Source organism: Anser anser, assembly GCF_964211835.1.
Source record: "Anser anser genome assembly, chromosome: 16".
NCBI lineage: Eukaryota > Metazoa > Chordata > Aves > Anseriformes > Anatidae > Anser > Anser anser.
In genome coordinates this window covers 6,868,503-6,895,987 of record NC_139737.1, presented here as the reverse complement: position 1 = coordinate 6,895,987, position 27,485 = coordinate 6,868,503, and the positions used below count along the sequence as shown (strand labels likewise).

Genomic DNA, 27,485 nt, shown 5'->3' with positions numbered 1-27,485 from the left:
AATTCACCTGCAAGCAGCTGGTTTTGTCCATTGTCCCCTTCCCAGGCATGGAAGTAAAAACTCCATCCAGACATCTTGGCTTTGCTGGGTGGGTTAGGCCAGCTGAATGCATGCAGAATGGGGCTAGGAAGTATGTCAGCCTGTCCACCTAGTGCCTCAGTTTCCATGCTTGGAGAAGCAGTTAGCTTATTCCAGCGAGAAACAAAGCTGGAGCCAGCTGACACTTGTGCTTCTGTCTCCTGTGTCGGAAACACTAAGCATTTTACCTTTAGTGTCTGAAGTGTGAATGCAGTTGGAGAAAAGTGCCATTTAGCCTGTTATTTCTTGCCTTTTTTTTTTTGATAACAGGAAAGAGAAAGTAATGTGAATCTTTTGAGAATATTCACCAGTACAGTAGAATGGCTCATGGTTAGACTGCCTGGCAGAGGAAGAGGAAATGTTACTGTGCAAAAATGTGATGTCATCCTGGTAAAATATGGATCTGTTAATAGATGTAACCTCCATTTCAGATGATTGGTATTTCCTCTTTCTTCATCTGTATGGGAAACATTAGGAACTCAATAATATTTACAAAACATTGAAATCCATAGCCAGTGCAATAAATTTTACCTCTACATTGACTTTACAAATAATACGATGCTAACAATCGATCTTGCAGATGCCACACAGTGGGCAGAATCCCCATACCAGAAACTTTCTCAAAATTATAGTGCTTTCATTAATGATGCAAGGCTGCATGTGAGATCACAGAGTCAATAAACACCATTACTTATGATGACAATCACGATATTTCACAAGTCTGGGGACTCTGAGGACTCTGAGGATGCCTTCTTGCTGCCAACCCAGTGCATCCAAGTCAAAGTGCACCTGCCTTGCCCTGTTCTCCCCAGCCTTGTGTCCCGTGAGGTGGGTGTACAGGTGCTGCTGCATCTCCCACTGCTGCCATGGCACAGGAGCTGACAGCAGCCCTGTGGCTAATTGCTGAGAGGCTGTCTACGTGTCAGAAGTCTCTAATGGCTAAAAAGATAATTACTAACTTGGAAAAGAACACACTTGCTTCCATCTACTGCAGGAAGATCTTCAAATACCCTCACAGAATGTACGACAACAATGACAGAATGCCAAAAATGACATCACTTCAATATTTGGAGAAAATAGGATGGTTTGGGCTTTATGAACATTTTCCTTTAAAGAGCAGAGCCTTGTGGAGCCATGACCAAGTCCAAGACCCACATCGTGCACAACCAGTCCTGTACGAGACACAAAAAAGGCATCAAGAAACTCATAGCTATGAGTCTCTCAACAGTGACAGAACGCCAAATATCATAGACTCATACAATGGTTTGGATTGGTAGAGACCTTAAAGATCATCTAATTCCAACCCCCCTGCCATGGGCTCCTGCCCTGCAGGGCCGGGCCCAGGCCGCCTACAGCTGCTGTGCCAACAATGGGCCTAGGCCGCAGCCACGCTCAACCTAGGCCGCAGTCATACTGAGCTAGGCCCAGAAGTTGAAAGAAAACTAAGCAGGGGGTTAGTTCAAGAAGAGGAAGAACAGCTAAAAAAAAAAAAAAAGAAAAAAAAAAAAGAAAAAAAAGACAAATAAGAAAACAAGGTAAGGAAGTTGCTTAAAAAAAGGCCAGTGGAAAAAAAAAAAAAAAAGTGCCAGAACAAACAAAGCCAAGTGTAAATAAGCCTCAGCCTGTCACATCTAATGGCACTTCCACAGTAAAATGACATCACTTAGTTCAAGTTTTGGAGGAAATACTGTGGTTTTGGCTTTACATTTTGCTTTTACATTTTGTTTTAATGAGAAAAAATAGCTTCTGTTTGTATCATAAGATGGCGAAACAATGACATATGATGATTCCAATGATTCCAATGAATACTCAACCTGAGGACTTTAGTTGCTAAAATAATGTAAATACTGAACATCAAAAAATAATATGTTTCATATTCCCACCAGCATATTAATTATATAATTAGTTTAAATGTGCAGATCTGGAATAATACTAAAAGCTATTTAAATGGGACTTCTGGCTTTAAACCTAAATTTTATTTTTATAATTTGTTCTTGTATTTATTCTTAATCATAATATACACGTTGATCAGTTAAGATTCACAGCAGTTCTCTTGGCCAATGGCTATTGTGCTGCAGTTTCACAGTCAGTTTATTATGAAGAAGGAGACATTAAAATGGATGAATTATATTATCCAAGGGCTTCTTTTGGCAAACACTTACTGTAAAGCTCCAAACTTTCTGTAGTGCCTGTGTATCAACCTGTTTTCAAGATCTAGCCCTACACTGCATTGATTCTACTCTAAATCAAAATCTCATTCTGTAGTGCATAATCACAGCTAATTATGTGAATTTGTTTAAAGAATCATAAGGCATAAATTTAGTCAGGCATGCTATGCCATTGCTTGCTGTTTAGATTCTTAACAAGTCATGTTTTCAGTTTATTTACTTTTTAAAACTTGTTAGTGTTGAAAAAACTGATGGTATTTTTCTCCACTGAATAAACTTTTTTTTTTCCCTGACACAAATGAAAAATTCAAACAAATTTTGCAAAAAAAATATTTTAAAGCACATTTGGTAGCATTTATCGTACCACTTTCAGTTCTTTCATTTCCTCATGTTTAAAATACTTTCTTAAGCTTTTGATTGTTTGTATTAAATTCTCTCTTAAAAAGCATAACAATTTATAGGAAATTTTATGTTGTATTTTGCTGGTTTCAGTGTAGCAGTGTAGCATGTCTTTTAATGTGTTTCAATATGTATAGAGCTTCCTTAAAAAAAAAAAATTAAAAAAAAAAATTTAATGCTTATTTCTAATCCCTATAAATCAGCCCAGATATGCATGCTGATACTTTTTTTTTAAACTAAGAGCTGATTAAACTAAAGCTGTTCCTAATTCTTAATTATTCTTGTTTTATCTTATTGTTTTGTAACAAAATGGCTATCCTTCTAATGCATAGAAATTCTACAAATTATGAAATTCTGCCCTTTCTCTTAAAGAGTACAAATCTTCAGGAAAAGAGTTACCAAATCAACTAATGAGTATATTGTTTCATTGCATCATCACTCCAAGAATCATCTTTTTTATTATTATTTCTTAGTAATATCCATTCTTTGTTACAAAGGCCTGTGTACGTGGTTGTACATGGCTTTATTAAGTAAAGTTTTTGCTAAATTATACTTAGCATTTCATTACAGGCAGTTTCATATTATTCATGGTTGCCTATGAATTCTTGCTGCTAAAGCATAGAATTTGCTGTACAAAAGGTTATTAAATGCTTATCCTTCCACAAACTGAGCAGGATAAACAAATTAAACAAAACAAACAAGAGAAAAAAAGGAAAACAGAAAAAAATACAAATCAGATTTAGTCAGAGAGACCGTTGCTTCTGCAAAGCACTTAAGTCTGTGCCTACCTTTAAGTATTTGACTAGTGTTGGTGAACTCAACAAGAACCTGATATACAGGTAAGGGTGTGAGGATGTGCTTTGCTGAATCGAGGCCTTAACTTTCCATGGAAGAGAGTCTGCCTCATCTTCAGGAGAGTCAGATCTAAAAGAATTAATTAAAAAAAATATATTGTTTTCAAAGCTAATGTTCACTTTTGCTTTTAAACAGAACCAAGAAATAATTTATAAAAAAAAATGTTTCCCTGACAGATCAGGAGATTTGACCGTTATGTACTCTATATGATATGGAGTAACATTAAAACTAAAGGATAAATCTTTAAAAAGTTTTTCATAGATGAGTATCTTAACTTTTGTCTGCTCTAAATTACCCTTCTTAAGCTTTAAAATTCCTCACCCCTTGAAAAGGAAGTTCAGTAGGAGCTGAATAGCATTGCAGCTTGAGCATTGAAAACACCAAGGTACTGTTTTCTGTGTACTCTGTTTAGAAAAAAAAGAAAAAAAAAAAGAAAAAAAAAAAAGGAAAAAAAAAGAGGAAGGTTTAGGAGATAGAACCTTTTCTTATGAAGTGTATTCATTTTTTTCAGCACAAACTATCTACGACAGAAAAGATTTTTAAAAACTTGGAGTTAAATATATGAAAAACTTAACAGGAATTCAATGAAGAAGCCTAGGCAGGGACTTGTAATTACACCAAAAAAGGTCACTGGCAACAATGGTGTGCCTCATTCCAATTAGGTTTTGTTTGTGCTTCTGCTGAATGAATAATTAACACTCTGAACTTGTACATCTACTTAGCATTAAGTCTATGACACACACTTACAAAAGGACTGAAAATCCATGCTAATAAAATGGTTATTACACCCTTGACTTCTGTGTAGTGTAAATAAAAGCTGCAATCTCAGTGGAGTTAATGGTTTAATCCCAGTTAATTTGAGGTTACTGTTTTTTTGGGTTTTGGGGAGGTCTTTTTTTGGTGCATAACCTTAGAATCACTTCCTATCACTTCTCCCAACCATCTTTACCTTTCTTGGTGATGCAATAAAACTAGTTGGCAAATGCCTTGCAGCATGAGAAGGGTATTGCAGATGATACCATCACGTCAAACAAATTTAAGCCTGTTCCTCTGTTGTTCTTTGAGCTTCATTGTCACTTTCCGTTCACCAAGTGTACTTTTTTGTTCTTCCTTTGGGGTTTGTTTGGGGAAAAATTCATGAGACACTGTGCAACCTCTTTTATCTTTTTGCTAATTGTACAACTTATTCTAGTTTATTTAAAACAACGTTTGTTGTTGTTGTTGTTGTTTCTGGTTTTCTTTTTTTTGAGTTTTCAATATGAAAAAAAAGTTTTCCTTTTTTCCCATCAAGGATACAAAAAATAATTTCAAGAATCTTCATAAACATCTCTGTCAGTGAATTGGCAGAGTGGAAATGTTTGGTAGAAAAAAATTCAATTTTTGGAAAGACTGCAACATGCAAAGGAAGAAACTACTTTATATCCCCATTTCATTTTTAGAGAAGATTCAGACAGACATGAGGTGTTTGTCTCAATTTTTAGCTATGAACTTTAGTAAGTGAAATAAGTCTAATAATCTAACAATTACTGAATCTAAAGGTGCTTATGTGTAAGTAAGCCACTCTGATGGCCACTGAAGATCTTTGATGAGGAGAAGAAGGTCACTGCAGAGCATTACTGTAAATGTTCCACTCCTGTGCAAAGGAAAAAAAAAAAAAAAAGGAGATACAAAACCTTTCTTCTTATTATATGTCCTACTGGAACTGAGCACTGAACTGCAGCATTAGATTTTAATCAGCCAAGGGAAGGAGGAGACTTTCATAGCCCCAGAGACATCTTATAAAAATGATCCACAAGGGGAATTGAATGAATATAACTTGCTTTTATATGAGAAAGCATCTCTGTTGTTTGGGGGGAAGGTGGGGGAAGAACAACAACAAACAAAAAAACCCACAACCCACACCTGCATAAACAAATCTTCTCAATAAGATATTTATTCTTCCAGCAATGTGCTGAGATGCTCACACAGAAAAATCAAGTGCTCAATATTTGCAAGCTCAAATATATGTCTGTTTACACAAACAGACATATTTTATATATAAACAGACATTTTTATATATAAAATAAAATATCTGGGAGAGAAAAGCATACTTTAGTAGTAGTTGATCTGTCTGGTTTGTCAGTGAAGTAAAAAGAAAGCACAGTTAAAATAATTGATTAGTAATTTATTACAGATATATATATATATTGTATAATTACCTGCAAAATACGTACAAAAGCATTATGTATTTATATTTCCATGTAGAGGGGAGGGATAGTTTGCTTTTGCAACAATGAGAAGCACCATTTTCCAATGCCAATTTGTAGCCAGGGCTTCCCAGGTAGGACACAGGAGTGCTTGCGTTCCCAGCACAAAGGCCCGATTGCAATTACCTGACAAATACTGATGTATTTTGTAAACGGATGCAAACACGGGTAGTGCCAGATGGCATTTGTGGCTTCTGTGCTGGAGGGCCTCCTGGACATCTACTGCAGGGGCTGAACACAAAATCGTTCAGGCTGGACGGCACCTCTGGTGGTCTCTAGTCCAGCTTCGTGCTCCAAAGGAAGCACTGACTTCAAGGCAGGGCTACAGGGCCTGTTACAGCTGGGTTATAAGGGGTCTTCTGATGTTAAAATTGGAATTAGTATCATGGATTTGCACATGTCTGTGTGCGTAAATGGGGGCTTTTAGAGGGGAGGGTGAAGTACGGCCAGAGGTGTTCAGTTGTTTAAATATCTGTCTAAATATCTGTTCACATCAGGGTTTACTTCAGCATACTTCAAGACATATGAGTTCCTTGTAACCCATAGCTATCCACTTGCCCTTCCCATCCATTCTCCTTATAAAAAATGCAAAGGTAAAGGTTCTTTAGTCATCTCCAGAAAAAAGTGTATTTTTTTTCCCCACTCCCAGTACAAAATTAATCTTAAATGAGTTTACCATTGTTGAAATATAATATCCAAGGAAAAGATAAGCATGTTATACTTCTACCATTATAACTCTGAAATGAAAAAAGGGGTACAAGCAGAAAAAGATGGAAGAAGTCTGTTTAATTCTTCACCATCTTTTCACCAAGACATTCTGCAGTGCAACAGGTGTAATAGAAATATTTTGCTTTTCCAGATATCCACCCAGCCCTGATAACATTGATCATAAACTTACAAACAGCCAAGAAGCAGAAAATAATATACTTTGTCGTTAGCAGATATTTGTCTGTGTTCTGTGTTCAAGAGAAAGAAAAAAGATTTGCTCCTGGTGTTTTTTTCACCTCCATTAGAAAATGCTGTGGGCACAAGTAAGGGGTGAGAGGCAAGAGCAATGGGTAAGCTCTGCAAAGGCAAAATGGGGAGGGGGTGCCACAGGCAAACTTGTTTAAATACACAATTCATCTTTCAGAAGGCTACACATTTAGTGAGTTCATTTTGTCATTCACAAAGGTGCAGCAGGGAGGCACAAAGGTTAGAGACTTTCTCTACCAAAGAGGTATTTATAAGCTTTTAAGTAAAAAGAGAGAAAAATATTTTATTAGAGGGAGGCTGCCAGGAGGGAAATTGATTCACTGGCTCTGTGTGAGAAAGTAAATATGTCCCTTTCACCTTAAATCGGTGCATCAGGCTCTGGAAAGTCCAATTATCTTGACAAAAATGATTTAACAAATAACCGAACAATAGGAGTGGAAGGGAGAAGGCGGAGGGGAGAGGCTCTGGAGGTGGGCAAAGTTACTGCAGGAATTGGGCCTTAGGCAGCAAGTGATGAAAAACTTGGAGGTGGAACAGAAGACGGTCCTGGAGGACTTTGTACTACTGGAGATTTATTTGGCAGCAGAATCCCTGTGTTTCACATTTAATAATAAGATGTATTGTTACAGTTTCTGGCTTAGAAATGAATTCTAAACCATTTCTGAAGTATAGCTGAAGGCATATCTATACGTTTTAAAAAAGAAGCGGCTATTTTTTCTTAAGCTTTATTGAAGTTATAGTCTTGCCAAATTGTTCTTAAACTCCCCAACCTGAGACGGTGATTAATGGGCTGAGAACAAAGAAGGCTGTAAGTATTGTCAATGCTAAGTGTTTCTTTGCTTTTATTTACAATTCTCTGGCTTGAAAGCTAGGCATGCTGTTGTCTTAATCAGAGCGGTAATTAAAGTGATATCTAATGATGTCTGCTTAACAAAGTCACCTGGAAGTATTCTGGATGGGCTGAGAACCATAATAGGGCTAGCTTGGGATGATTGGGTTGTGGGGGGGGACGGTGCTGCCCCAGGTGTGGCTGGGGGCAGTGGCTGGTTTGGCCATAACCCTGATGGGGGCCTGGGGCCTCTGTTTTGCTGCCTTCATGGCTACATCTCATGAAGGGTGCAGTGCTCTCTGCTGCTGCTACCAGAAAAAGTGAGTGTGAGGGAGGAAGAGAGCACTAATAGTGTTTTCCTTCCTTTTTTTTTCTTTCTTTCCTCATTCCTTCTAGTGGAAGAGGGGTGAGGAAGGTTTTCTAATAGAATTGGTTTAGAAAGTAATAAAAAGAACTAATAATTATGTTCCTAAACTGGCTGGAACCAAAATATGCAGTAAGCCCTGCAGGTGCTTTCCATCTAGCTCTGTAAAGTTTGCCTTTTCTCTTGATAATGTTCCAAAACAAAATTCCAGCTGTGTGTGTTAAACTCCAAGACTTTCCAGTTCATGGTGGGAATATGTTGCTTGAGCTGTTAAAATTCAAGTGGTTGTTTGCGTGGAGTTTCAGTTTGGTTCCCCTTTTCAGATACTCCCAACAACAAAGCTGCCATTTCAGAAATGCAGGTGGCTTCTGGGCTGGTGTGTGCACCCATAGTTGCCTTGTTTCTTTTTGTATTCTGTTGTGTGGTCTGCTAGGAGAAATTAGTAAAATAGGTGTAATAAACTTTAGAAGAACCTGACACAGAGATGGGGAAAAATAACTTGGACAAGTTTTACCAAAAGCCACCTCCTTGACAGCAAGTTATTTCCCTGCCTGCATAGGAAGATACATAAAGTAATCCTGATCATAAAAATACTATGATCAATCTTAAAAACTCAGTTTGGTTTCCTATCCCTGCTCATTCTGCCAGGAAACTGCTCCCGAATTTGCTACTCTGGTGATTAGAAATCTATTTATTCATTGGCCATTTGTAAGCAGTGTAATAAGATAGAGATGCTGCAATAACCAAAAGTATGATGTTTTCCTGAGGCCGTGAAACTGTAAAAGACATCCTGAAGTACAATTCTCTTTACTTCTAGTGCTTCATTTTGCTATATGGCTACAAAGAAGTAAACTCTCTCCTTATCAAAAGATGGTCTTTTTGATTTTGTATTGAAGTTCTTTAGAAAAGTTGACTCTTATTATGCAAAATAACATATATTCTAAAACCTGAAAGTTATTGCTAGAATGAAGCTTTTGCCTTCTTAATTAATTTTTTATGTTAATATAGTTTTCTGGACTTCTACCCAACCTCCATGGACTTCATTATACAATCTAGTTGCAAGCCCATTTTATTGCTCCCCAGCCTCCTGTGCAATTCAAATAACTCAGTCATATTTTACCATATATTAGAATAGCAGAGAATTCCTGCTGTGCTTTTTTGTAGTTTTGTGATTGTCAACATATAAGTGCCTGAAAATTAACATTTTGCATTTAGCAACATGGACAATCTGCCTATAGAATAAATGCATATTATACACTACATGTTTATTCCTCAATATCAGCAGGGCACAAATATTAAAATTTCTAGGCTTAGATCATTTTCATGCCAGTTTACCCTTCGCTTGCATTTTAAATAAATCTACTTTTTATGCTTTTGCCTTAAATTTTCATTTTAGTGAGCTATAAACCTCTGCCAAAATCTCCCTGAAGGGTAAGCAGTATGTATACCAATTCAGTCAAACTGAAGAGTTGATGAAAGTCACCAGCGAATCTGGTACACCTCAACTTCTGGAAAAAGCGAAACGCTATAAACTTGGAATATGGTCAATCAAATCTAGTTCTGCTTTTTTTTATTTAAAAAAAAAAAGAAAAAAAAAAGAAAACTGAAACCAAAAACTTCTAGCTATGTCTAGAGGGATTTGCTTTTGATATAAAAGTACAAAATCCCTGAGAACGACATGCCGTTCCTAATAACCAAGTAAGAAATGAGGAGCTTTTTGCCGTTAATTTGTTTCTTAGTTTGCACATGCTTAGGCTTACTGATTCTGCTAGATCCAGTATTTGTTGACTATTTTAAGACTGGGAAACCATGGGTAATATCCACAATGTGCCACTGCACTGGAGGAGAACTCAGAAGACATGGGTTGGGTTATGGTGCCCACACCATCCTCTGGATGTGTCCGTCAGAGAGGTAGTGCCCAAAGTAAGAGGCGTTTGGGTGACATCAATGCCTTACCTTTGTAAAGATGAAATCCTGTCTCTTTTCAGTGTGAATACTCTATTTATAAAATGTACTTCTATGTTATAAGCCTACAGAGGGAATTGTGAGTTAACAGAGCATTTGTCTTGCCCGTATATTTGAACTTATTGTCTACTGTCTTATATACTTGGCTTTCTGTTCCTGTTCAACTTGAATGAATACGTGGAAATTTAACACTTTGTACGTGAAAGTTGCTCTTTGGAGCAAAGACCTTGTAGTGCCTCTGAAAGGTTGTTTTTTTAGGATTCTTCTCCATTTACAGTATCTCTATAAACTGTTAATGGAAACTAATGGTAAACCTCAAAATTTTGGAATAAAAGAAACCTGGAGGACTTTGATGCTCAGCATAATTTAGTGGAAAAACTGTCAGAAATATGGGCTGTAAACATGGAAAGCCAATTTTGTTGTTCTTGTGGTGACAGATACAGAATCAAATATTCTTATGTTTTCTTTATATTTTGTTGCCTGTCTGACATGAAACTTGCTTGCAAGGGGGAAAAATTCTGGAGGTATATTTATATTGGCATAGTCAGAAATACAGGTACGCTGTTCTAGTCCCTGTGTTTTTTCATTTTTTTTTTGAAAGCCTGACTGCAGATGTTACTTTTCATGTTTCAAAGTACAGTCTATATGCCTTTCAGCATTTCTATGCCTTCCTTTAAACTATTCCTTAAACCGACATTTAGTTTTGATTTTTTTTTTTATCCTCTTTCCTAATAGTTCCTTGTGTCTCCCACCAAATTCAATAGATATTTTGTACGTTTTTTTCCGTAAAAACGAAGTTGGAAACCCTGCAGTAGCTGTGTCGCAGGTCACGTCTGGACTGCCTGATGTATGAGTAATCCCAGGTTTGATGGGGGGAAAAGCCCTGCCCAATGACAAGTGATAGGATTTACTTATTTGACTAATCACATAAGATTCATGAAAGAAATAAAGGGAAAAATGCAATCAAATGTGTTTTATGTTCCCTCAGGTTTATCAAAACATATTTATGTTTTGAAAGTCTGACTCTTTTTTGCTATTGAAATACTCTCCAGATTTTCTCTTTGCGAATATCTATGCCTATATTTATAAAAGTAAAGAGGGGTGGTATGAGCGTTGTTTTTTTGAACCTGAGAACAAGACAGACTTTTCTCCAGCACGGATTTTGCAGTGCAGTAGGCTTTTACAGAAAGATGACTGGCACTTAATGTGTTAGCTGTGTGCAATCTCTTCGTCTTGCACTTTTGCTGGGTGTTTATTTCTAAGCAATGTGGTACTGCGCTGCCACGTCAAAGAGGCTTTACCATGTAAAAGCATAACTGTGCTACTGAACTTGTGCTAGCAAAATAAATGTCTCTTCCCTTTATTTTTAGGTATGAGCTTGTGCTTGGAGAGAATGGGGAATAAAATTTCTTAGAATGGAAGATACCTTTGTTCTGATTTCTAGGGGATGTTTTGCCAACATTTCTGGCCATTGACCAAAGAGAATCCCTAGTCCCACAGTCAGCCTGCTCCATAGCAGAGAGAGAAGGACAGAGATTAAAAACATAGCCAGGAAAAAGCTTGAAGAGAGAAAGTAATTTGCTTTGACCTAAGCAATAAATCTACAGGGCAGTAATGACCATCTCTTGACACTCGTCGTGACATTGATCAAGTGCACTGTCCCAAGCTTTTTCCCCTCTGAACCTTGAAGGGCTTCCTGGTTGTCTGTGCCACTGCTCAAGGTACGTTGTCAAAGATCAGCTGTAAACAGATGACTAAAAGGCATCTTCTAACTTAATGTGATTGCTTACCATGGTAATTAGGAATGTCATTCTTATTTCTGTGGAGAACGCAAAGTTATGTGATCCTTAAAACAAACACACAGAAAACTGAAGGCTCAGCTAACCTCTAAGATCTGATCTGAGCAAATAAACAGGAAGGGACACAGAGGGATTCAATTAATGAAACTCCATCCTTAACTCACCTGTTCAGGACTGGGTTTTACAGCAAATATTGATTGCTGTTTGGAGAACTTAAAGCAAGAGAAGAAAAGCCAGAGAGAGCTGACACTTGACCTACAGAAGTCTTCTGAACTTTTCTTTTCTCTGCCTAGCGGAATGAAGTGATGGTTTCCTCTTGTGAAGAAACTGGGTGGGTTTGTTTTTAAACTCTCAAAGACATTTTAAGGTAAGAGATTATGTGAGAGGGGAAAAAAAAATTATTCAACATGCTGAAACATCAGGTTGCTAATTCTCACTCCCTCAATGTGTGAGCAAGGTAGTTTTCAAGCTTCCAGGGCACAGTTATTTGTTAACGGGTGAAGTATTCAAAAGCATCAGTCAATTGAATTTCTGAATATTTAAAACAAACAAATAAATAAAATTAGCTTTGTAGTTTCAACTTTTACATAATGCCCTCTGGAGCCCTTATTTCTAGAAATGGCCTTTGAGAGTGGAGGGAAATATGGAAGAGCTGGTTTCCGCCTCTTGACATTACTGCATAGCTCCAGGTCCATCTCCATTCCCTCTCTGGGGGGTGGTGGATTTTTTTTTAGCTTCCCCCAGGTTTAGATTATATTTTCTCCTCTTTGTAGGGACTCAGTAATCAGTGTTCAGGCTTACAGTTCAGTCTTGATGGGAAGTCAACACCCTGTGCCTAAACTGAGTCCTTTCTCCTGGACTTTTTTTTTTCTTCCTTTTTTTAATGTGTTTGAATGAGTTTCTTCTGCAAACTGAGCTTTTTCGCTGGACACCCAGTTTAAACATATAGCAAGGCATGGGAACATTTAACTGTATAAACTCTGTGTAGATTTAGAAGAATTGTTTCTCAGTGGTGCTTTTGGTATTCTAGTCTATCTTTAAAAGATGTTCAGATAAATAGGGTTACTTTTTTTTTTTTAAATGTTGGTTGAATGATTTTTCTCCCAGCTCTGACTTGTCCTCTTTCACATCAGTGCTTTGCCAGACCATGTTGTAACCCTGTGCAGATAATGTTTTATCATGAAATGCTGACAGACCCTTCATCCTGGCTGTGCTTGTATCTGCTGCTGCACTCTGAAATGCTGCTGTTATTAAACCTGCAGCAGGAATGCATAATTAGCCTCCAAAACAATCCTGCCCCTGGAATGGTATTACCTTCCTGGAAAACATGAAATAGAAAGAACTTGTCCTTCTTTGTAGATTGTCTTTCAGAAAAAATGGCATCCTAAATTGTTTTACATACACAGGAGCCATAAGCTTTTGACGTTAGCTCTTCTAATGAAATGCTTGAAAGTAGCACTTTATTGGCATTCTGGTGGAAATCAAATTGAGTCTGAATCAAAGAACATGAGTCTAATGCAATTCTTCCTTTCAGGCATGTCAGACTGAGGCATCAGGAAGCAAAATTAAAGCTTGTCTGCTGGTCCTCAGTGTGCACGGGTATGCAGACAGGATCTCTCCTCAGATGTGTAAAGAGCAACTTGCTTGAGAGAGAGGTAGCAAGTGAAAATCCTTGTTGTGAGGACCAGAGAAGTCAGTTTGCTCTCCTGCTCTGGGCTTCAGAGCCATTCTTTCATGGTCCCTGTAAAGAACCAGCACCATCAGGCAGGTTCACAAAGTGCAGGGTGGCTGTACTTCCTAGCAGTAATAAGGGGAAAATGGTCAAAAGCTATACGCATTTGCTATTTAAATGTATTATTTAATGCTAATTTTTGCTTCATGTAATGAGTTGGCATGATGAAAAAAATCTCCTGAAAGGCTGTGTAGTTTGATTCATAACTAACATCGCCATGATGTAGGGATATGTGCAGAGGGGGAAGACAATGTAATATGTCTTTGTTTTGTGCCGAAATTAAAATAATGCTGCTGTGAAATGCTGAAAAACTTTCTGAAGCTGCTCAAGAGTGGATTTCAAGGAGCTATAATGGGTATATCCTGATAGCCTTCGTAATCATCAATGTAAGACAAATCTGTCCTGAAAAAAGGCTTTGAAATAAAATAACAACAAACTATCCTTCAGAAGCATGTTAATAGCCAGACAGTGCTCTGTAGGCTTGATTACAAGATGCTTCAAGATGCTCATAAAGTTCAAGCAGTAGCTTGTCAAAGTGAATTTTCCTCCATGGGTATTACAGGTAAAAGCTTATTGTTTCTGTATGGAAATGTTATTTTCTTCATCTTCACTAATGTTTTTTTGGGGAGGAAACTTGGTAAACAAACTCTTTACAGAAGAGGAGCTACAGCATGTGGGCTAGGCAGAATGATAATGAATAATTCAGTATGATGGATGAATGAAATGATGGATGGGGAGAGCTGAAATCGTTAGTGATGTTTTACCTGCCATTGCCACATACTTAGATGTCTCCAGTGCTAAGTGGGATAGCAAATGTTGGCAAGCTATGTTTCCTTGATCAGGACTCTACAGGTCTAGAATAAAAGCTACATCGGGTTTTTATTTTTATTTTTCCCTTCACCGTGATGTCTAATCTCTTCCCATTCCCTTGCATTTGACACAAACAAGGATGTCTTTCAGTTACAGGACACTGGTCTGTGTGCTTGAGCTCTGGCCATTTTTTCAGTACATAACATCAAACAAAAATGGGTGTACAGCAGTCACAGAAACATCAAATACTTTTTTTTTTTTTTTTAAGGTGGTAGAAGAGTTGCATCCCGTGAAGGCATTTGTCTGGAAACAAGGAACGTCCACCATCCTCCAAATGTCCCATTGGCCTTCTACTAGGCTGGTAGAACAGGTATGTGTGGAGCATGATTTGCTTATCTGCTTTTTTTTTTTTTTTTTTTGAGTCATCTGGGTTTTCAAACACATCTGATCTAGTGCACTGGACACTGGAAGATGTCAGAAGCGGTGATCACTATCACCACCTCCATCACTGTCAGCACATCCCCCTTTCTGCTCCAGATTCTCCTTGTATTTTGGGATGGTATCATATGGTGGCTATTCTGCAATATCTAAAGAACTTTCAGAAATGTAAATGAAGTGTCTAACATGCTTAAGTACCAAGAGCGTGGTTCAAATCCTGCTAGGGCCATATTTTTTTGTTATTAACAGTTGCTGTCACAATAAGGTCACCCGAAAACAGCATCTTTAAACTCACTTAAACTGAGAGCAAGAGAAAAAAGTTATTGATTTTTCACTAACATGGTTTAATGTATTTTGAAAGATACTGGAGGACTTTAGCTAAGATTTCTTCATATTTGCTAGATTTTTACTGAAATATACCTTTTTCCTTTTTTTTTTGGTGTATAATTCAGGAAGAGTATTACAACTAGCTAAGAACTTCCCTATACATCAAACTCAACATTTTCTTAGAACTTTTTATCGTGCAATCTTTTGTACTGTTAGAAGTTTAGCTCTAATCTTCCATGGGTGGAAAAAATACCTATTTAAATCAGTTGATCTCTCAAAGTGATCAGATGTGACTGTAACTTGACTACCTGAGAAACAGTCCTCAGTAGACGGTGGACCTCAATTCTCTGTCTATCAGAAACCTGGGGTTTAACTCAGCTGGCATGGCAGGCTTTGGCTCAATTTTTTGTGCTTTCCTTTAGTGATAAAATCCCTCCATGAGTCCATGATACCACATTATCATGATGTTCAAAGATGTCTGGTAAACTAAAAAGCATTGTTTTTTTTTTTCTTTCAATCCTACATACTTGTCCTATTCTCCACCTATAGGGTAATACTTTGCCTAAAAGAGGTGACTTAGAGACCATGGGGAGACATTTTGTTATTTAACATATCTGTGTGGTACTGACTCAGTATATGAATTCCCTTGTTTACTTCTGATATCGCTCAATTGTCTGATCAGTGTTTCCTGTTCGGTCTTCGTCAATATGAATTATAGATTTGAGATTTGTTTTTCTTCAGATAGCCTCGAAGCCATTTTATTTTTCTGCCATGTGTCTGTTGTCATGATTGCTCATTTTCACTGTATACACTTCAACAATGTAATTAATAAGGAAACAATATATTTTTATTGTCTGAAGTATAAGGAACTTCAAACATTTCCAATTTGATGTTAATTCAGATTAAGGGGTAGAGGAGGAGAATATGACTAGTTAAAAAGAAAGCATTTGAATATTTGCAGCCTGTTCTTCAAAAAGAAGCATCAATAACACTTTCAGGTTTTGCTCCACAATAAATCATTTTGAAAGGAGCATTATTGAGGAAATTGTGATTAGACATAACAGGAAAAAGCAGAGATTCTCTGTGTAAATATCTGTCTTGTGTTATTTATTTCTCTAGCCCTATTTTTCTGTGATTCATGGCTGTTGTTAATAGGATTTCTGAACATTTAATAGAAGATATTTTTATAGTTCTGCTATCCTTCTGCACTGAGTAGTGTCTAATCTGTGCGTGCTCCCAGTGAGACCATAGAATATAGCTGTATTCACCATAGCACAGCAAAACAGGCCTTTCTTTGTGAACTTACTGGTACCTTGGCTAGGGGAATTATTTTATGATAGCTTTTACTTAAGAATACAGAATAAAGTACCTCTTTTTAATTAAACCAATACAAGATTTAACAACAGAATGTAATCTTGGCAGCGTAATTATTGCCAGTGAGAGTGCTAGCTATTAAACAACTGAATATTTTACTTAGTGCAAGCAGTGTGGCTAAGTAAGCTCTGTGTTTCCAGGAAATGCTGGAGCTCACCCCAGGTGCAGCTGCAGTGCTGAAGGTCAAGTGACTTGACATGCTTGGGCAAAGCAGTGATTCCTAAAAACCATTCCCAAAGCTCCTTCATATGGTTCTGGAGAGAAGCTTTCGTGAAGAGAATTCAGGGTTCAGGCCATTTGAGCATTTGACCTGTAGTCAATAAAAGGCTTCCTGACTTTTCTTCAGGATAAAGTCAGGCTATCTCCAAGCCTGGAATTGCCATATTATGCTACTACCTTTGAGTTATGGGGAAAAAGAACAGTTTTCATGATGCCCTTGTTGCATTCAGATTACCAAAAATCAGTACTTTGGATATCATTCTGAAGTCATAAAGATTGCAATTAAAAGTGAACAAAATCGTGGATCTTAAGACATTCATAGAGGTCTTAAGAAACAGAGCAAGCTTACCAATATTGCTTCTGCCTGTTAATAGTATCAGTTGAATGAGTTTAATTTGAAATGTATGCTGGTCAGAAAACGCAATACATCTGAGATAGATCTGAAATTAACGTGCAAAACTATCTTAAAAAACTCATTCAAACTGGCCTTGTCTGAGTTTTTTTTTTGCTATGTCTAATTAAAATAGCTGGCCATGTTTGTGTATTCATTTTTTGTATCCTGAGAAACAAACAAAAATAATAAAAACTGCTGAAAAATCACTCGGCTCAGCAAAAGCATGGGTAGATGAAGGAACCTGTCATAATGTTGTTGTCATTGTCTTAGCCCAAGATATGTTGATGACTGCTTTGTTCTGCTGTCAAACACTTTCTGCAAATACTGCACAGCAAAACGTTGAGAGAAAACAAGCTATGTTCAGATACTCTAATGAAATGTGAATGGAAGATGCAAGCTCCTTGCAGTCTGTTCTGACAGTTAAAATAATAGAAAAGTTTATATCTGCTTTGAAAAACAGTGCATGCTGTGCGTTAGATGACTTAAAATTTCTAAGCAGGATGTTGCAGAGGGAACATCAGTGCTTATGATTATCTGAGGCAGGGAAGTACACGCTAACCTCAGTGACATGCCACTCGATTCAAACTGAAGAAACACGTACTAGTTGTAACTCCTTAGTGCTTTTCCCACTGCTCCACCCAGCTCTTGCCCCTGTTTCTTTCTGGTAACTACAAGAAATTGCTTGGCAGCACAATTGTGTAATTCTGACGTACTGCTGCTGATCAAAACCACTTGTGTTTTACTAATCAAAGCCACACAACCCATCAAGTAGATTATATTTTACCCATCTGAAATCTTTGGAGGAGTTATGGTGGCAGATATTAAACCTGCTGAGGATTAATTCTACAGCTAATAAAAACAAACAAGAAGAAAACCATCAGCCTGGGGCTCCCATACATCTACATTAATAGACAATGCGAGCTCTTCATGTCTGTGGGAAGATCTCTGTTAATATTAGATGTATGTATAAATGGCTACAGGCCACACTACTAAACTTCCTCTGAAGGGGCTGCATTCCTCTTCTAAAGCACTGGCATCCAGCTGAGCACGGCGTGAAGTAAGAGGAAGGATGGTACTGTGCCAGGCAGGAGAATTAACACTCCTTAACGTATTGCCTGCAGATGATGTGCTAACTTGGCTCTGAGGTTTCATGGTGTGGGTTTTTTCCTTTCTTTTTTTTTTTTCTTACCCCCCCCCCCTCGTTAACAGTGGGAGCTGAGTGCACTAACTTCCTGAGGTACTTTTCTAGAACGAGGTGGGAAAGGACAGAAGTTAGCAAGAGGAGCAGAGAGGGAAGAAGGGACAGGGGGACCATAACCTCAGATCAGGGAGAGGAAGGCTTCTGGAGGTGAAAGCAGGGATGAAAGCAGTTTCCATCATACTCTGCAACAACAAAAAAACAAACAAAAAAAAAAAAAAACAAAACATGAGCAATTCATCTGTTTTCTGAGGTCATTTGGGTAAAAGTAACAGACTCAAATGTGTAATGGTGAAACTTTTATTTGCCCAACTTGCATAGACAGAACTCACTGGTTTATAAGTCTTTTGACAGCCACTCAAAGACTGTTAAGAGAAGTAATTTCAGGGTAAATGGTCAGTTATGAGGAGAGTGTTTAGAGTCCTGCACAATGCAGATAAAACTTTACTGCTGGATAGGGACTATCCTGTTTGCCTGAATGAAGAGCACTGAATGGCTGGTCAGTAGCTCATCAGAAATGCAGTGTTGGCCTCAGGCACTGAGGTAAAACTTGTACCTGCAACTGTCCTGTCAGAAAATGTCTGGATTTTGGAAAGAAACTCCTAGAAAACTGGAAAGGGAAAAAGGAATTAGGGGCTTGTATGTGGTTTCTTTTATTTTAAAAATCTTTTGGCTCATCCAGTTAGGTAAGCAACCTGATGTGGTAATTCCTTGTTACACTGGGAGAGGTGAAAGGAAAGAGTGAGCCATGTCCCAGGGTCGAGGTGGGTGCTCTGCCGGGACAAACATGGTTAGGACAGTGAACAAGCCATGAGCAATGGGCTACCAAGTCCTTCCTGCTGAGCATGAGATGTTGCCCAGGTATACTCCTACCCTTTTGGCTCCATCAGTCCTGTAAGTTTGAGGTCTGTTGTTGCCAGGCTGACCTGGTGCTCAGGCATACAGCTTCCTCCAAAGGCTAAAAGTGTGGTCATGCTTCACGATCACAGGAAACTGAGTGGGTTGGAGCAAGCTGTTTTGCTAACATGCTAACTTCTTTTAGATTGCTCAGTGAGCATTTTATGGTAACTTTTGTCAGGTAGTGGGACTGGTAGACTATTCATTCCAAATTGTGCAGCATGACTAACAGCGAAGTTATAGTTTGTTATCTAGATGTATTACAGCCTACAACTGGCTTAATGAAATCTCTCCACAGTAAAAACACATCAAGGCAGCAGGAGTAACATTTCAGGTCGTGGATTGTCCAAATAAATGATTTTCCTTACAAAACTGTTGAAGTCTAGGGTTGAACGCAGCTTCAGCACTGAAAAAACAATGTGTCCTCAACCAGCATGTGGAACCCCTGTAGTTTGTGATGCTGGACGTGCTGCCACCACCATGGGACACATGGCAGGCAGAGCCTGCTCACCTCTGTGAGAGTTACTATGCTGTGGGCAACGAGAGAGCAAATACTTGAAATTTCTTTTCAGTTTGAGTTCACAGTACAGGCATGAAATTGAAGTGTTATGAGGTTTGCAAATAAGCTACAAGTCATTTCAAGGGGTTACAGATCAGCCAGTAGATTTTACAGAGCTATGAATATTATTCTCTTTAGAGCCATTTAAAAAGAAAAAAATCTGTATATTTCATTTGTAAAAATATTTGCAGTAAAGATCTGTGTACTTAAATAATTCTGTTCCATGAGGACATAAACCCTGCGTTCTGTAGAAACCCAAAGAAATGTTTATGAACTGCCATGCTCTCATGACCCTTCAGTGGGCAGAGCCATAGGATGTGGGGGAAATGAAACCAACAAACTTCACCAGCAATTAAAGGGGTTTTGCAGAATCATTCTTAAGCCCTTTAAAAATCATAGAGATTTAAATGACTATTATTAGAATTGTGTGAGGATTTTAAAATTTCATTTAGAAGATTTGTTAACTTAATATTCTCTAGGATTCTCTTCATTCAGTTTGCAGTATATGCTCAGAGTCAAACCAGTGACTTTCCAGAGTTATTTCATGCTGCTTATATTCTGGAAGAGGTTAAATTTTTGAATGTTCTGTAGTTTAGGGGGAAAAAAATAGCCAGTATAAGTACTGTCCTGAAAGCAATAGCATTTGATTTGCAATAAAGTACATTGTATAAAAGTTTTTGTATTACTGGTTTCAAACTCTTAGGTTAGTGACTATTCAGCTCATCTTTACTGCTCTATAGGGAAAGATAAATTACAATTGAAGTATTTTGATTTCTGGTGTTTGTACAGTCTGAGCATGTATGCTTCGAGTACAGCATTTGTGCTGCATGTTACTAATGTTCTCACAAAAAAAAAAATCTGAGAGAGATGAATAAAATTTCCTTTGTTTTTATATTTGCATATTTTTGTCAATATTTTTTTCTATAGAAGTTCATGATTCAGTGGTCTGGCAGAACTTTTTTTGTCTTTTTAATCTATCCACGAAATAAATTTAACATTCTGATTTGAAGAAAAAAGTTCACACATCTCAGTAACACTTCCACCTTGTGAACAAGGTCTTAGGTTTAAATCTGTCCACAGTTTAAAATGCTATCACGTTTTGTTTTAAGGACAGAAAACACATTATCTGAGTTTCCTGTATCCCAGGAAGCTGGGAGTTGTCTACCCACAAACAGATCCTGAAATAATGGGAGGCAGACTTCATACAGCTGTGAGTTGTGGTGCCTTCCTTTAACTGATTGTTAGTTCGCCTGTATATGAACAGAGACAGACATCTCCAGAATACAATTACTCCCATCCAAAAGAACCAGTACAAATCACCCTCTCAATTTGTTTCTCCCTCCATTGACTATAGAGTGTCTTTCTTTTTCAATATACGCTTCCCTCTTAAGTGCTCATAGTAAAGTGAATGAATTAATCTTTGTACACCTAAAGTAGATTGTGCAGATAATCACACATCACTGCAAATCTTATTAGAATTATTTACTGTAGTTGCTGCTTTGTGCTTGCTGTGCAAACCACTAAGTTAGCATCAATAAGTTGCACCAAGGTAGCAAAGTTGCCTTTCTTATTTTAAATCTCCATGTTTAGTCTTTTGGATGTTGGTCCTCTTCTTGTGCTGTTTCTCCACAACATGAATTTCAACCAAATTTCCAAGGATTATTAGACCCTCTTAATGTAATGTTGAGAATCCCAGTTTGAAACATGGAGATGGGGTGTAGTGTTGGCATTGTTTAATATGCTCACTTGCTCTCTGACTGTACTTAAGCTGCCTGATTTTGAAGCTTGACGTGAGTGTGTATGTTCAGAAAATGACACCACATACAGCAGTGTGAATAGCTGCTGACTTTTCTCAGCTGAATGTTTGCTTTGGTTCCTCAGATTAATTTTCCAAACTCCTTCTGAACTACATATTTTAAGAAAGGCCTAAATGTACTCTAAATCTTCTATGATATTACTCTATCTACCTTTGTTTGTTCTTGTTACTCATCCCCAGTTAGTAAATTGTCCTCAAATAACATCGATCTTCACTCAGCCTTAATCTTGCTGTTAGTCAAGGAAAGCTAAAAAGAGTATTTATGAACATGTTCTCTGCAAACACTGTTTTCTGAAACTGCAAGTGACACAAAGAAGTTGTGATCCACTCTAGGGAGATGAACACAGGACTTTGATGAAATACAGAGACTTGCACTTTAATGGATTCCTCAGGAAAGAACACTTCACAATCAGGGTTCTTTTATCCTGCAATGGTGACAGAGGAAATGGGATCATGGGATTTTCAGTATAATACGATACAGCAACTGTTTTATTTCCAAACCTTTAGACTATGCACAAAATATTCTGAAGGCATTTCACATGCATTTTGAATATGTTATGAGATCAGGGTGCCACAAACTTTTTGTGAGATACAATAATTGGCAGGTTACAGTATGAAATGTTTATTGGCCCTGTCTTGAACATACATATGTGAAAATTCTGCAGAGAAATGCTCAGAAAGAAAGGAAAAGGTCTCCATGAGATTATTTTTTTTTCCCTTCTCTAGCAAGATTTCATTGAAATCGATCAGGCTTGAAGAAGTCAGGGTTGTGCTCTGCGATCAATAGTGCCCTTATGTGTCATAAATGGTGCCGTGTGTTTATGATGTCTTAACGTGAGATCATGTGTTTGCTTTCCCAAGTTCTCTTTCATGAAACGAAAGCAACGTCCATACTGAGAAAACAGGCAGCCAGGGAAGGTATGTGCTAGTCTGTGTCCACAGGGCATACACACCTGACCTTTGCTCTAGGATGGGCAGATATATCGTCTGGTCAGAAAAAAGAAAAAAAAATAAAAAAAAGATTAAGTGGTCCAAGGAATTGTAATATAAAACATAGACTTGCTGCTACTTGCATTTGTCATCAGCTTGTGCCTTACGCTAAATTAAGAATTAAAATCTTCTCCTCTGCTGGATTGACTACTTTCTATGCTTTCTTTGGACTGACATATGCTTAAAGCTTGTGTCTACATTTTTTTCTCAACATTAGACTTTTAAATATGCATAAATTTTCTTTAAAGGTAGTGAAAAGAATAATACTAAGAGAATAAAAGTCTGCAGTGTTTACAGTATATGTCTCAATCATTCATGAAATGGTTTATACTTCTTTTGTTATTCAGTTAAATTATACTTCCAAAATGAAGCATCCACTGAACAAGCTAAAAAAATGGTTGAGATAATGTATAAATTTTTAACTTAAATTTTTCCTTTTGTGTCAAAGCTGATGTTACATATCTGCAACCTGAATTGTGAGACTTCTTGGATAGTAGATTCCAGGATGCTGTTCCTAAGGAAATTGTTTCACCCAAAGACTTGCTGATATAATCACCTGTCTTTTTTAACTGAGTATATTAACACTGATGACTGCATCTTGCAAAATCAGCTTTTAAAGAATCATCATTTAAAAAAAAAAAAAGTACTATCTGATTCAGAGGCAGTGCAGAAAGCTTGTTTCTTACAAAACCCTGTGGTGTCTGTTACTGTGTATGGATGGATGCAATTTCCGATAAATTCTCTTCAATCACTTTTCTTTCAGAAATCATTGTGAAGGCTTCATAAAGATACATTTTTGAAGTAGAGGAGTTGAAAACAGTGCTGCCAAATAACTGAAATCCTCCCTGATCCATTTAAAATCTATTTAAATTGGGACTATTTGAAGGTCATCTAAATCATCAAAGAGCATTGTAGACTTCCAACTGCTTCTTTTCAGTTGACACATATTCTGAATATACCATTAACAAGTAAGAAGTCTAATCCTTGATTTAAAGAAATGAAATCTGGAAAAGCAGATCTTTTCCCCCTATGTCCATTATAGTACTTGTTTTTGATTTCTTAAAATCACTTGAATACTAAAAATTCTTCTGTTTGGATTTTGAAATGAGTAACTGCATATCTAAAATACATCTAAGTTATTCCTGGTTTTGTACTTTATTATAGTAAAAGCCTACTTGCAAAGACTTCATACTTCCAAGACTAGTTGGGTATAAGTTTGGGCTTTCCATAGGTGAGTGTTCATGATTGCACATTATGCCCATTTCCCATAGACGGGGAAGTGATGGTTGTTATTCTCTTTTTAGAAAATACTTTTTCTATTATTTTATTTTCCCTATGGATTTTTGTATAAATTCTTTGGTATGTTCTCAAATAATGCTGTAGTCCTGAAATGAAGGAAGGAGGGGGATGAGGATAATCCCCCTCTGTGGTTAAAAATAGAGCTAAGTTTGTGTTTTGCCATAGAAAGCCTTATCATGGGAGCTTTTCTTTTATTTTTCTTACAATTTTTCCTTAAAGATTCTTGACAGAGTTTCCCAAATATTTTAAATGTTCAGTTGTTAAAGTGATACCAAGGTTAAGTGGAAAAATAAAGGAGCAGTTTGTGTAGCAGGTAGATTACAAAAATAGCTACATAAACGGCCCCTTTAGGATCAATGTGGGACTGATTCAGGTCTTCTGCAGTGGCTGAGCATTTCTTCATTGCCTTGAATCATGAATATATTTTTGTGCGACAAAAAAAAAGTACCCCATCTAAACTTGTGATATTAAAATATTTAGCCATCGAGAATGGCTTTTTTATTTAACCTTTGAAGCGTATATATGAAGTATGTTTTTAAAATAAATTGAATATCTCTTAATTATTTGTGTTCCAGTAACACCAGGTAGGAACAGTCCCTTTCATTTTACATAGCTGGACACAGAAAATGAAAGTGGGGTCTCTTTCAAAACTTTAAAATGCCTTCCACAGTAAAGCAAAAGGACTGAATAAAAGCAGACCCTTCGCACAAATTTGGAGTTTGCTGCTGACTCTCCCGTGCCAGTTTCTTCAGGGAGAGCAGAACAGATAGGCTTTAATCCATTTCCTGAGGATTAGTGCACTAAAGCTAGTTATGAACCTGGAGTAAATTCACTTTCTAGTGGAGACGTTGGCTGCTGAGCTCCTTTCCCTACCACAACTCTGATCTTTTGCTAGTGAGGCGCTGACCTGGCAATTCACCGAGCTGCAGCTCAGCGATGAGCTTTAGTCTTCACACCCTCCCTGGACTTTCAGGTGCTGCATTTTGGCAATATCCGCCAGCTACTCCATGTTTGCTCCCCAAATTCTTGCCACAGGCAACCTCACTGAAGTCAAAGAAATATTTTGTTGGTTCTGATGGTTTGAGGGTTAGGTTTCAATTCTTCAGAATTTTAGAAACAAATCTAACAGAACAGGTCTTAAATGCGAGATTGTAACTTTTTAAACTCACAGCTCTTGTGAGAGGAGAACAACTCTAGGGGGAGCTGGGACATCTGAGAAGAATAAACGAGAAGGTGCAAGTTAATGACTCTTCAAGGTTAGTGGAGCTGTTTTCTAGCATTAGCAATCTCTATTGTGGTTGCTGAAGGTTTCTGTCCCGCAGGGAGGAATTAAGCTGGAGGAAGCTCCTAGAATGTAAATTTCGGGATCTGGAGTTTTGCATGTAAATGTTTCATTACTGTTTGCCCCACCAGGTCATCAGCAGACACTGCTGGGTCAGGATGTATGTCTTTTCCTTCGCTTCTCTTTCTTCATATTTACTCTTATTTCATCCAACCAGACTTACGCTATCAATGCGGCTTGACAAGATAGCTTTCCTCAGCAATCTAAAATGCTAACAGCTTTTCTACTGTGTTATGTCTAAATGAAAATTCATATGAAAACATGATTAAAAAAGGGAGTGCTAAAGAAGTCACAGTTAATTTATACTCTGCAGGCATGGCCGTAACACCTGATGAGATGTTGCTAACTACATTCAAATGACACTGCTGTAGTTTGAAAAGAAATTCATGCACTTTAGCAGCTCTTGACAATGGCTGTTTAACAACCCGACTAATCAGAAGTGGATTACAGCAACAAAACTAATGAACCACTAAAAGCCTTTAATGAATAATGGAGGATTTTTCATTCTCTTATGTTCTTATGTTTATTCATTTAAAAACAGTTTGTGTAAGAATTGAAATCACATCTGTAAATTTGATACTGGATTTATTTAAATGCTGTATTGGTATGGACATTTAATTTTAAGGTTCTTTAGTCTCTGTTTTCCCATAAACAAGACTAGACCCCAGGTGCAAGTCTCTTCAGTCTGCATTCTGTTTATATGACATATATCTTCTACTTTTGCATATAAAAGAAATATTTGAAGCTGCGTGTGCATTAGGCTTCAGATTTAGAATACATATAATTGCACCTAAAGCAACAAATTTGAATAAGTAATCAAGCAGGTGTGTTTTTTCCATAGGATTTCTGTGCTGTGATTTCTGGGCTTGGGTCTCTAGGGGAAGTTACAGTGAACTAAAAAGTTTTTAGTCCTGGTTTCCAAACCACTCTAAATTTAGTGTTAGATACAGGAATATAGTAACGTAAAATGCAAACGCTGGCTGCTTTCTCAATTTCTGATTTCTGTCTTTAACCGCAGTTTGGCAGATGTGACAGAGCTATATAATCTTTTCTGCCTTGTGAATCTGGAGATCTGTTTGTCCTCATTGGCTGTATGAATTTTCAACTGGGAAAAACATCCTGGATGACACCTCTGCCAACTGTTCTGGCTGTAGCACTGGTATCGGCTCCCTGCCAAGTTGAGCTCCCTCTTTGCCTTTCCCTATGCTCCATTACAAAGCTTTATTATCCTTTTGATTTCCCTGCCTTCATTTCCTTAGGATAGGTAATTTCATAAATTGGCCTCTGCAATATGAATGAGTACAAATCTAAAAATTACTGAACTCAACCAGGAGTGATTGGAGAAAGTATTCTGGACTTCTTGCTGATGTATGTGTAGTAATAGTATTTCTGGATATTTTCTTTTTGCTCTTCTGGATTTTCTCACTGAACATCTAAAAACAGGTGGAAGTTTAAATCTTAAGGGAAAGAACAGAATGCTACAGACAACCAATCCAAATGCTGAAACAAGTTTCAATGAACACGTGTTATTAATAGATATATAATTAATTTCGCCATCTTCAGGTAGCCAAATTTCTCCAGATTATTTACAAAGGAAATGGATTCCAACAGTAAGGCCAAGCAGCTGGGTTATGAGACTCATGTCTTCAGTCAAAGCAATCTTTGTCTGTTATACTTACAGAGCAATAATCCAGAGCAGCAATTAGTAAGTAAAACATGTAAAACATTCACACAAATACTGAAACTGCAAGTGGTACAGAGAGGATTAATACAAATAGTTACATTTACATAACTGAGTATTTTAGGTCAGTCTTTTTTCTTTTGGTGCTAATATCAGTTTGGAAGCTGCTGGGATACAAATTTTAGAAATAACCAATGCAAGTGCATATACGTTTTCAGAATTGACGTGTCAATGTTATACTCCAGAGATTTCAGTGTACATTGTGTCAAAAATTTCTATTCAGCAGCAAAGACACAGTCATTTTTAAGTATTGAGGATAGAGATTTGAAACACCGTATTAAATAAAAATAATTTATTTTTGGAGTCAGATTCAATTAGCAAATGACTTTTTGTTCAAGAGACAATTGCATCAAATTGTCATTGTGAGTGTATTCTTTGCTCTACCTTAGCTCCACAACTGTGCTTGCTGCTATTGATGTTTTGCTGTATACTTTTACATATGATTACTGAGGTAGACTGATTAGTTTTTTCCCTGATTTTTCTTTTTTTTTTTTTTTTTTCCTCGAGCAGGGGCAATCAGATGACTGTACTATTTTGTACATCTTCATTTAGATGTGATCTGTACAGATTTGATCTGTGGAGTCTCTAATTATGATTAAAATAATTAATGTGTTTATTATTTGCTTTTCTATTGCAAAGGGAGCTATTTTTACCTGTACGTGTCTGGGATT

General features: G+C 37.3%; 1 protein-coding gene across 5 annotated transcripts in view; it reads left to right on the top strand.

Annotated features, from left to right (window-relative positions):
• Positions 1-27,485, top strand: part of LOC310882614 (uncharacterized protein) — a 232,555-nt gene that overhangs the window by 91,228 nt on the left and 113,842 nt on the right. For 2 of the 5 annotated variants that reach the window (XR_014573046.1, XR_014573047.1), the window contains exons 1-2: positions 6,766-7,870; positions 14,489-14,590. Coding sequence is in view for 2 of the 5 variants with exons in the window: in XM_083801596.1 (XP_083657722.1) it covers positions 14,489-14,590 (102 nt within the window). In the remaining 3 variants the exon portion in view is untranslated. Of the gene's footprint in view, positions 1-6,765; positions 7,871-14,488; positions 14,591-27,485 lie in introns of those variants that run through there. The other 3 variants (XM_083801596.1, XM_083801595.1, XR_014573048.1) reach the window with 2 other exon arrangements.